Source organism: Lytechinus pictus, chromosome 12 (genome assembly GCF_037042905.1).
Source record: "Lytechinus pictus isolate F3 Inbred chromosome 12, Lp3.0, whole genome shotgun sequence".
NCBI classification, from domain to species: Eukaryota; Metazoa; Echinodermata; class Echinoidea; order Temnopleuroida; family Toxopneustidae; genus Lytechinus; species Lytechinus pictus.
The window spans coordinates 17,687,521-17,699,887 of NC_087256.1; the positions used below are offsets into that span (position 1 = coordinate 17,687,521).

General features: G+C 38.4%; 2 protein-coding genes across 3 annotated transcripts in view; both read right to left on the reverse strand.

Annotated features, from left to right (window-relative positions):
• LOC129273622 (mucin-5AC-like) overlaps positions 1–12,367 on the reverse strand; it is a 38,442-nt gene that overhangs the window by 23,048 nt on the left and 3,027 nt on the right. The window lies entirely within an intron of this gene.
• Positions 3,571–7,155, reverse strand: LOC129273623 (insulin-like growth factor-binding protein 7). Its single transcript, XM_054910688.2, has 2 exons — positions 5,774–7,155; positions 3,571–4,881 (listed from the first exon to the last, which is right to left on the reverse strand). The coding sequence occupies exons 1-2, from the start codon at positions 6,435–6,437 to the stop codon at positions 4,550–4,552; spliced, it is 996 nt and encodes a 331-aa protein (XP_054766663.2). The 5' UTR covers positions 6,438–7,155; the 3' UTR covers positions 3,571–4,549.

The following is a 12,367-nucleotide window of genomic DNA, read 5'->3' on the forward strand; positions in this document are numbered from 1 at the left end:
CGAATATTCTACGTAGGCAAACACTTCAAAACTCAAATATTTCCTAAAGCTTCCATGCGAGTGACAATTGGTTGTACATCAAACAAATCAAACAGACGGTGATGAAAGAGAAGGAGAGCGATCAAACTATAATCCTGATTATCCATTGATTTTCACCCTCTTTTCCTTTCTTTAAAAATGATCGATTGATTACGCTGACGTCATCACCCTTTGAATATCGATACTGTACCAAAGGACTATCAGGTAACCTTTTATCGATCAGTTATAGTAAATACTTTCATCGATTGATCAATAGACAGGTTGTCTAGTCTGGTCTCTCAAAATTCAAATTGTTTGAAAAATATAGGCCTATACATGCAAATATTACTTCATAAGCCCATTAAACAAAATTGAATGATTTGCATGTTCGAGCTGTTCAGCAAGTTAATTCTTTTTAGCATTTGGGGAAAAATCCCTCCAAGTGGACTAGTAAGGTCAAGTTTATTCTCCCTTCCCCATTTTGAAAACTGCCCCCCCCCCACACACACACACACTTTGAAAATGGTTGTGCTGCTACTAGTTTTGATAAAACCATAGAGATATATATCTGTGTATGATAAACTTACTTTGCCAGAGTTATTCCTCCCACGCTCTTGCCGTTTGCTTCGGCGTTTGGAACCGTAGAGGGCCTTCTACCAACACGCTCATAATCACTGCCATTCTTGTTTCCCAACGCCTTCGACGTCGACACCATCGACCGCGTGAAAAGAGCGACGTCCTGGTCGTGGATATGACTCCACTGTTTGCTCTTCTCCACCCGGTCCAACTGCCGCGAGAGCAATGTCGGACATTTTATTCCATTGACTCGATTTAAAAGGCGCAAATCACTTTGAGAAGGTGTTTGTGCTCCCATGTTACGATGACTCAATGAATCGGCAGACGACACTTCTTCGTCGATACCGATACCGCTATCGTCGCTACAGCACGTGGAGCCGCTTCTGTTGCTAGGCGACGAAGTTTTATGACTTTTGACGATGGATCTGCGACGTGGTACTAGTAATTTGTAAGGTGATACTTTATTCATCTATTCCAAGGGCATAATTAACTCCAGCTTATATATTACTTATTCCTGAGAATTATATCACCAGTCCGTTCGATCGCCTCTATGAAAACGACATAAAATGCACATGGTATCCATAGTAATTCTTAAAATGAAAAGTTCTTCTAATCGATAGTGTGGAAATAATATTTTTGGTGATTAATTTCAGTGATGAAAAGTAATCTGATAGAGCTAATTGCAACCTCAAATTCATAACAGCGCTGTCGAAGTTTGTGCGAGAACAAATTTGTTTTGCAGCATCGTGGAGTTTGATAAAATATTAAATGTAACCTGCATCATGTATTATCGGACAAACAATCACCTTGATTTTATCAACGTCTTCAACCAAACCTCGCTATTTATGTCTTACAATCTATGCCCCCTTAGCATGTATGTTATGTTGCCTGCACAGATCGCATTCGTTATATTCCCAGAAAGAACTCGAGTTTACACACCTAATGATGTATAGCATTTCAACACCTCAAGAACTATCATCAATACAGAGCATAGCATGATGCTATTCACAAAAAAGTAAACCGAGACCAGTTTCCCCAAGAGAATTTTTAGTAGAGGCATGCAAGTCAATAAGAAGTCGCCGAAAGACCGTGATGTCTCCGCAGGGATATGAGATTTGAAGTAGACTTCGATGCGAAGTTTGTTCGAAATAAATACTAAATATATTCCAACGTCCCTCCAATATGAACATTGAGCCACTGAATCCGAAGTGTAGATTCATATAAGATAAAAGATCAAAGATTTATAATCACCAAACTCTATGATGTCCTGGCAAATGTACGTCGAGAGAGATAGTATATCTGCTGGCAACCGAACTTCAAAATGGCAACTCGACGGTTTTTATCCAGAAGTCATGTTCCACATAATCCTTTTGATGAACATTGTGTCAATAAAACAGATACATTGGCGTCTTTTTTCTTTGTTTGGCGAGAAAACTGCATCAATTGTGCCTTTGTTTCCGTTTGGAAATCTCCGCAAATCACTCTCGAGAATCCAACTACGTCCATGCATACGATGAACGACCGAACAATCCCGTTTTGAGTTTTGAGTCCGACTATGGCATAGTAATAAAAATTATTTTAATAATTATGACAGTATTTGGCCATCTACTGGTCTTTGCCTATTATGAATCAATATATCGTCAAATCAAATTCCAATAAACATGATGCAATTGTAGTCATGACGCTGCAGACTCCCTATGAGGAATAACATTCCCATGGCTAGATCATGTAGATAGTCATCTCTTACTAAAAAGAGGCCAATAAAGGATATTGCTATTCAAAAATAAATTATTGATTCGATCATAATAGAAATAATCGATATACCTTGCATTCAAGTTCGATTTGTATGTTTGCATCGCTGTGAGAGTTTATAGCACTGTCGATTCTATATATCGATTTGATTTTCAAATTTGTTACAAGAATTTTTTTCCGGAGGGTTGGTAAACCTGGCAGACCACAACGCTGGTTCGACACCAGTATGAACATGATGAAACGCGAATGACATATTGCTGTACCGGCGTCATAATATATTCCCTGATATGTCAATCCTCACTGTCAAGTCCCTTGGTTGGGTATTAAAACCGTCATTCCACCGGGACGGTTGAATCATAAACTGGTTTCCTTTGCGTTCACACCATGAGGTGGATATACAAACCATGCAATTCCCACAAACATGTTTCAATTTCTTGGTCCATTTTGGTTAGATATGTCGTTAGCTTCTCTTAGTTAGCTCTGAAAATCACTTGCACTTGTACCTAACATTGCCTAAAGAGGTAATATTCTGCAATGTAGCACTCTTCTTGGAGTAGTCGGGATATATTTTTGCTTTCACTAAACTTATGTTGGGGGAACAGTCGGTGTAATTTAGATGGATAGGCCAGTGGTGGTACCGGCCTGGAATCTTAGAATGGGGGTGGAGCAATGCGAGTAAGCAAATTCGTTGCCATGCTATGTGACAGGGGCAATTTGAAAAGGGGAAGCCCCCTGAGCATGGACGGTCATCCCGGGGATATAGGGGCGGCATGTCCCTGACATTGTATAGTTTGTACAGCTACAACCGGGGGGTGGGGTCTTCTTACCCCCGCCCCCTCGCGATGTGCCTTGACTAGAAGAAAAATCTCATGGAAATCATTTGCGCCTGCTGCGTGCCTAGATCAACATCGACATTCAGATATCGATATTGAAATAATTCTCTTTTATATAAATGCGTAAAACTGCTTGTAGATACAACAAAATGAAATATATTTTAATAATTTGGAAGGGGCAAATTGAACCCTCTTCCTCCCTTGATGCCGCTGCCGAAGAAGGCTCATATTGCAACCGAGGTCCGAGCTCGCGTGGGTACCATGGTCTTATTTTCGGATCCATTTCCAAACAAACCCGTTTACCCGTTCCATATCCAGTAGACGTATTAGTTTCAAAGAAAGTTATTTTGAGAGACAGCTGACATACCAACTAAAAAGGAGCAAAAGAATTCAAGTTACACTAAAGGCCTCACTTTTTAATCAGCACAACATAATACACCGTAGTAATACTAATAATCACGATATTATTTTCAACAAGCATTGAAATGACAAATGCATCCCCGGTTGATGTTGATAAATCTATTTTATGATTAATTTTTATTGGTACCTACAGACACTGGCGGATTCAGGGGGGGGGGGGGGCAGCCGACCCGTATCCCCCCAACCTTTGAGAGGCACAGTTAAACTTTGTGATATAAATATGCCGTTAAAACACAAGTATGCCCCCCTTTTTTAAAGTGAGGACTTCAGTCTGCCCCTATCCATGCATGTAAGTAATATTCATTTCGAAATGTTGTAATAATTCTTTAAGTATTTAGTAAAGTAGAGTTAGCTATACGAAATTCGACTCACTGTTTTAGTGTTTCGAGGATTCTAAAATAAGATATATTTTTATTGAGTAGGCTCCTATTTCTTTTTCATTCCTTTCCATTTCGTATATTTTTTCAAAGTTAAAACCCTCATTGCTATTTCTTATCAAGTTTAGAATTCAGAACTAATTATCAAATGATATTCACAAAGATATATTAATATATCACAAAATGCAGACCATTAAAATGGTCTTGGAAGCATAGGTTCAGATGCAGACCAGACAGTAAATTTATGGTGACACATGAATGGACAGGATAGCTTTCACGGCATTTTAATCACTTTTTTAGGTCATTTTATCATGTTTATGGTAATTTCCAACATGAGGCTATAAGATTATATGCAAAGAAATTACGATATATGCTCTGACATAGCAGCGGGCTTCGCTAATTGCATGATCCATTGATCATGTTGAAAGTTGTTACAGTGCTCTGAAGTCGAATTAATTTCGAAGCATTCGTGATGCTCGGTTCTGGGCAATTGGGTACCATAATAAGAACATCATTTGTTTTATTTTTAATCATGATTCTCTTGAAATCACTATTGGGCACCCGATTCCTTTATCAAACGCCATCTTTAACGAACACGGACGCCGTGCCCGACGTCGTCCCGTACATATTGCTTCCTCGACATTCGTACATGGCGGCATCGTCCAGATTTACATCCAGGATGTCAAGTATCGTGGTCACCATGAATTTTTCTGGTCCTCCGAGCTCGTGGACGACGAAACGGGCATTGTCGCCGGGGATGAAAGCCTCAATGGCTGGTTGCTGAAGACTCCCTTTTCGTCGCCAATAGACCTTCGTCATGGGCTCTGAGACGAACTGGCAGCGGAGTAGAGCGCGATCTCCCGAGCGAAGTACAACATCAGAGGGCGGCATAGCTAGTTTAGGGGCTGAGGGAGATTCATCGTTCGATAAACAGAGAAGGGAGGGGGAGGAGACAAAATAAGAATATAAAAATCGATTGTAAATTTGTTTTATTTCCTTCATTGTTGTTGCTGTTGCCATTTGATATTGTTATTATTAGTGATTAAAGTTTATGTATGTCTATATTGAAAGGGTACTCTCTTTTTCTGACGAAAAAAAAATCCCATAAAGGCAGAGGCAAATGAAGATGTTTATTTTGGGGGGTGTAGATTGCGTGAAAGATTTTTGTTATAGTATGGGGAAAGTTTTCAGGATTGTATTAGGTCGTTGGGAATCTTCTTTCTCTTTTATTTGTTTCACTGCCCGCTTAAGGACCTCTTTCTCTCTTGGGGGAATTGGATGCATACCAAATCAAATCAAATATGAAAAAGAAAAACAGTAGAAATATGTTTAAACAGTTTTACTGGTTTGTACCAAGCCGCCTCTTTTCAGTGTTTCTGCATGTCCCAAAGTGAATGAGAAAATAAAGAAATCAACAATATTTAGTAATGATTTTCATATTATCATGTGGTTAGAACAGGGACAGAACCAGAGTATCTGATATGGGCAAGACAATTTTAGTGTGAGGTAATTTCTTTTGAATTTAATAATCATGAGTTTTTAAATAAGTCCACGTTCCACAGATTTTTTTATTTTCATTTTCTTCTTTCTCCCCTTTCTTTCTTCGTTTATGTAATCCTCTGATTTTTTTGTTTTTAGTTCTACTGTTGTCGCTGCGCCAATTTATTCCTTGATGAAAATGCAAATACCGAATTTCATGACCGAAAATGATGAAATAGTGACGAATTACTAAGCCTTATGTTATCATTGATGAAATAAATTATTGAATGAAAATAAATGAAATATAAATGTACTAACCCCCTTTGCACATTCCAGGCTCAACTTCCGTAATCGTCGTCTTTGACTCTGTACCTGCCTTCTTCATCAAACATCGATTGTCGTAGGTGATACCATCTGATCCACACACCATATCACTGTCCTTGCAAACACACACAGTCTTGATAGATCCCCGGACGTCCATGATTGATCGTAGGTAGGCGTACACCGCCATAGAGCCAACATCGGCTATTCTCCACGGCAATTCTTTGACAGGCCGGCATCGCATGTCGTTTCCACATCTTCCAAAACGATTCTTCGTCTTCATGGTCTTGTCTCGGACCAACGACATCGGATTGATAATCAACCCCGTGCCCGACGTCTGCCACTTTGAGAAGAATTCACCGTACTCGGTGAAGGTGTCGGCGTCCGGATCGCAGTAGTCGCCGACGCCGATGGCGCAGACGTTGCAACACCGGCGTGGATCGCGCGTGTCCGGGATCGTCCCGTAGGGGCAGCGGTCGACGACGTCCGGACATTGACGGCACTTGCAGTTACAACCAGAACCATTCGCGCCACCATGTTCGTGATGACAGGCATGGCTTTCTTTGTCATGGTTTTCATGGTTCGATATCAGTGATGAATTGACAACTGTGATTGAAAGTTGAATAACTAAGATTGCACGCAAGATGATGATGCACTCCATCGCTGTTTTCCGTATTCGGATGCAGAAGCTCTTAGAACATATTCTTCCCTGTATCACTTCCCTAATCTATGCACGTATATTTAGTCATGTTGAGAATTACTTGACTTGTTATGACAATCACTGCTCGTCAATTCCAAGACAACTCAAGAAACTGATGATGATTCCCATTACTTGGTATCTGAATCATGGCGATTCGTCACCCCAGTTCGTCACCCGAAAGGTGTTTTGGTTACACAAATCAGATGTATTCAAACAATGAAGTGTGCCTTGATGGTGACAATTTTGACTTTTAGAAATTGATGCACTTGATATAAAAAGCCACAATCACGTCATCCAAGCCACTTCCTTCAAATAATAAAGTTATGAGTCTCACCTCTGTAGGTTTCGTCAACATTATTGTCAACCCGGCGACAGTGTATTTCAGGATGAAATAATCATTACCTGATGTCCGTCAACTACGAATGAAAAAGCTACTGCTTCATACCAGTAGTAAAACCAGGTATTACATGAGAAATCTGATAATCAAAACACGGAGGAAGTGCTAAGCAGACTGCTTTTCCTCCCCAGAAATGCATCTCGTTTGAGAATAAAACCTGGAGTAAAACTCTTAACCGCGCGAAAATGAGCATGATTGTCATTCAAAGGGCACTGAACCCACCTGGCTACCGGATGAAGGTGTCACCGAGATGTTAATTCACCCCTGGTACCAAGTAAGAATGAAGAAGGGGTAAAGGTGGGGTAGTGATTGCACCCATCAGGGGTAAAGATGGGTTGATGATTGCACCCATCAGGGGTTGCGAGGCATCCCTGCAGGTCTTTTCTAAACATGGAAAAATACTGCTCGGTTAGGGGCTGTCTTCCATATTTAAAATCGTTGATTGAATGATATTGACTTTTAGTAGAATTTAAAAAAGGAGCCACGTATCTCGTTTTTGGATGTCTTTATTATCACATTTTGCCATTTTTCATCAAGAAGCTAATGTTAGCACAGCTGGTTAAAGGCAAAAAATTATAAATCAACATGACAAGAGAGAACACGACTGTAAGAACATGAAGAAAGGAAAATGATATATAGGAAGATAATTATAGGGGTACGATTCTATATCAAGGATTTGAGTGAAGTGGTGAAATGTAGGAATAGAGAGAGGGGGACCATCATAGCATGACCATGAGAGCCAGAAAAGAGAGATAGAAAGAGTGGTATAAGACAGAGAGGAAATGGACTGAGATGGAGATAGAGGCAAAAAGGATAAAAGAAGAGATCTGAATGAGGGATGGGTAATAAAAAGATGGTTAACCGGGTTGGGAATGGCATTGCTCGTTAGCGATATCATAATTATCGATATTCTATCAACATGATCAACCAGGTTTAGATCAGGGACCTTGGAGGGGCGGCATCTATTTCATTTCTATAAGTTTGGTATCCTGCAAGGGGCGGGCACTTGCTCCTCGATTTGCAAAGGTTACTATGCATGCATATATGTCGGGCGTTAGATTTGATAAGTATCCCGCTGGTTTTTCTCAAGTTTCGCATACTTTGCACACCTGGTAAAATTTCGGTTTTGCATGGGCGGCAAGTTTTATTTTTAGCCTTTTATTGGTATGGACAGGTAGCTCAACTCATTGAAACGCAATTTTCTTCTTTATACAGAAATCTATGATGTTCGACAAGTTCGTTATCTCAAATGGAAAAGACGCAATGTAAATAATTGTTACATATTTTCATCAGTATCTCCTATGTAATATAATGGCAAAAATACACATGGTGGGATCATGATATTATAATCATGGACCTACTACATGATAAAATACACGAGTCATAACATTCGTATGTGAACTAGCAAGAGTAAGGTTAACGTACTTTCATAACCAAATAAAAGTTCATGCCATCACGAAGTTTTTCGTCCCAGGGGAGTTCGACGCTTCAAAAAATCTCTGCGTCTTTGGATGAGGGTTCTAGAATTTACTGGAATTACCAGTACATGCAGTAAGTCCAAAACAATCTTTGTTGACTTGAGCATATTAAATATCAGACAATTCCCCTAACTCTTTGGTTGTACATAAACACTTGTATCATTGTGATCATCGATTTACCAAAGATAGCGTTTTAACACTAAACTCTTATAACTGAACGATCTTGCCATACAATAATGACGACATCATTACTTCGCATACATATAAATAACGAATCTGAATAGCATTAAATAACATTGCTAATACAAAATAAAATCCTGCACACGACCGTCCTTAATTTTGACTGCAGATATTCTTCTGACACTGAAAGAAAAACATTCATTGTCGATCAAAAGCCCTGATCATTATTTAGAGAGGTGCCAAAGTGTCTTCCCTTTGTCAAATTCCTACAGATTCCTTAAGATGGGAAATACGTTCAGAAACTACAAGGCATTCTTAAACAGTAAAGGCGCTGCTATTTTTTTGTTATACAACCCTATTTACTATTAATGCAGTAGCTATTTAGCAGTTTAAAGTACCATGCTAAATTTGTTGAGAATTAAGTGTTCAATATGAAAGTTTGTTGTTTAACATTTTATACATCCTTTTAAACTGTTTAAAACAATTAAGGTTAATAGAGTATACTGCGTTATATAATAGAGTATACTGCGTTGTAAAAAAAATTATATATATATATATATATATATATATATATATCATTTTTTCATTTTTTACTGTGTATGACACCGGAAAAATTGATTCACTAAAAAGAAGAGATTTCTTCATGCAGAAAATCTATTTAATCGAAGAAAAAATGAAAAAAACAAATTATTTTGTATGAACTCATTAACAGGTTACAATCAGGGTCCATATACACCAGTCACTTGCCAGTTACTGATTACATTGGTTGCGGTACACAGTTAAGTGATTTACCTAGTTTACAGATACAGAATAGATAAAGGTTTTACATGTTTTATGAACCCTAATTTGATAAGGAATCAATGGAAATAGAAAAAAAGAGTGTCGGGGGGGGGGGATGGGTTCGAAGTCAGTTAATAATTTTCTATGCACAATCCATATACGTATTTCAGGAGGTATATATTGTTTTCTCGCATAAACATGCTGTAAAAACCTTAATTGATGCAAAGAGAACAAATGATGTTATTGTCCATTTGATTTATGTGATTGTTATTTAAAAAACTTGATTTTGTATACGACTGTACTATTTGTATTGAAAGAATCGTAAAAACATAAGCCTATTGATGATCAGAGTCGTCACTCTTTGATCCCTATTGATTTTGATATTTTAGAACATGTAGAACATGATGGGCCTTTGCTGTTGGTCAGATCTTGTCAGATTACACAAGGGCCGCTTTTCAGCACCCTCCCACTTTTTTTTCCAACACCGTGTACAAAAACGTAAAAAGTACTATATGATTGTAACATTTATTTATTCAGGACTTCTTCTTGTAGCGATATTGCTGTCAGCCAAGTCAATGCCTACATGTAGGCCATCAACCTGAAAGCAAACTCATCTTCCCGATCTAAAAAATCAATAGGCCAATCGTTTGACATAAACTTGAAAAACAACGAACGACAATTCAGAAGGGCTCCAAAATAAAATCAATACAACCACAATTTCTCTTTCAGTTTCTTCTGCTTTTTGGCGCACATGCATGCACGATTCGATTCGTTGCCATGACAACCGGTAAATAATCGCCCACACCTTTGAACTATGAGGTCAAGCACTGGTGCGAACATCATATCATATTACATCTGATGTACCGGTATGGACAAGTATATAACTCTCATATGAGATCGTAATTTGATATCATACTCTGCAAAAAATACTTGCTTTTATTTCTAAGCAACATAATTTTCTTAATAAAACAAACTTACAACTTTAAAAACAATATTTATAAGCCAACATTTTGACAAGAAATGGCTCGAAACTAACTCACAGTTTAAAACCATTATCTGTTCAAATTTGTTTCAAAGTTGCAAAAGCTGAAATTCATTATGATAGCACTATCTAATTATTATTGCCCCCTGGCCGTTGTGTTTTTCTGCACCGAAGCCGAATATGCATGGTGTGAATCTGTGCTGTTCTAGTTTCGTTCCATTTCAAAATATAAACTTTGATTATTGATTATTGTATTTATGACAACATACATGAAATCGGATTGTTATTCGATCGATAGTTTGAGCATATAAATTCTACTCGTTGAATGCTCGACTAGGTTCAGGGGTGAGGACACTAGTACATGTATATTTTGATGGATGGCAGGGGGTGGGGGAAGATGAACAAGACATTTGACGTCATATTTTCTCAATTGAAAGGGGTATAGCAGAGAGTAAATTGCCAAACCGTCTACTCCCAACTCGTCCACTCACCACATAGTCTACTTTAATTTAGTCTAATGCAATTCCCTCCATCAACATTTCGTATATCAATCATGTGGTCCAAGCATTACTATTTCGTCTCATAACCAGTTGGTCTAATATCCATTTCATTTTAATTCATTTTGCACAATTTAACACACAGTCCAATTAGACCAAATGGTATATGGACTGAATGGCTATTGGACCAACTGAATATTAGACGAAAAGGTGATTGGACGAATTAGCAATCAGATCATGTGGATAGTGGACGAATTGATGGTAGACCAAGTGAAAGTAGAGGAATTGGCAATTGGACGAATTGGCATATTAGACGAATTGGAAATAAACCTAGCGAGTTACACGGCCTAAAACTTTTTATACTCTTCCTTTTTATTCTTCCCTTTTCTCCGTCAGTCATTTTCCCCCTCCCCAGTAACTCGTTTTCTTTTATCATTTGCAAAACCGTAATCCCCGTCCCAGCCCCCCCCCCCCCCCCCCCCTGGAACGGGCTGGAAGCACCCCTGACTAAGATCAAGCCCAGCGCACGACTGCAGTCTGCAGCTGCGCTCAAAACAGACAAAATACATCGTGCGAGCAATCTGAATATACCATCGTCGATATCAATAAATGAACAATTAATTTCATTCAAGCTGAACATTGCACATGATTTGTAATCTTACACTTGCTTCGTGATAAGGATTAAGTAGCAAATTGGAATATAATCATATCTCATATCTGTTTATCACACTCCATTCACGACACTGTATTTCGATTCAAATTGTTTGATTTTTGAATTCATCATCAATAGATAAATGAATGTGATTCTGTTCAATCAGTTAAAAAATATATATATACTACATTTTTAGGCATGGTGGTGCTAGGATATTCGATTTGACAAGATAATATAAAGATGGAGTCATATCTGTATAATTTGAATTATAATGGTATCAAGTATCATAGTGTCACATGGCTCAGGTTTATTCTTTTTATATTCTTTTCCCTCTTTCTTTTCTTTTCTTTTCTTTTCTCCCTTCCCCCTTTTTCCTTATATTTTTTTCTTCCTTTTTAATAATTGAAAAATCTTAGGGGTGGTCGCCCCTGCTCCATGTGACACAGCCCCTGTGTTTAATAATCAGTACACTTCCTTCTGAGGCTGAAGGAGTATAAAAATCAACAACATTCAAAATAAAAATAGATAAAAGGGGTTCCTTCTGGTCAATTACCAGGATTTTTTTTGTGCAATCTCTTCGCAGACGCTTTCTATAACGCATATAATCTTTTGTCAAGAGCTCTTCATGACAAACAGTCTTTGTCGAAAACCTGTGAATCAAAACAGCAGTGTCGTCCAGGACTCTAGACACACCACATAATTATTTGCAATTTTTCGTCCGGTACGAATCTTCGGACGATCTGCTGTCCTGGTCCTCCAACTTTCGACAAAATCTCTCAGCAGTCCATTTTCATTTGACTTGCATTTTCAAAGGAATCGGTGCGTTGTAGAAAGCGTCTACGTAGTGAGTGCGAATGTCTATTCCTTAACCACAAATTGCTAAAAATGTGTGGCTTAATTACTCTTCACTGTTTGCACAGAATTA

Coding starts and splice junctions, on each gene's coding strand:
- LOC129273623 (XM_054910688.2), bottom strand. CDS start 6,437: ATGGAGTGCATCATCATCTTGCGTGCAATCTTAGTTATTCAACTTTCA. Junction 4,882..5,773: donor GCCTGGAATGTGCAAAGGGG/GTTAGTACATTT, acceptor AATCTCCCTCAG/CCCCTAAACTAGCTATGCCG.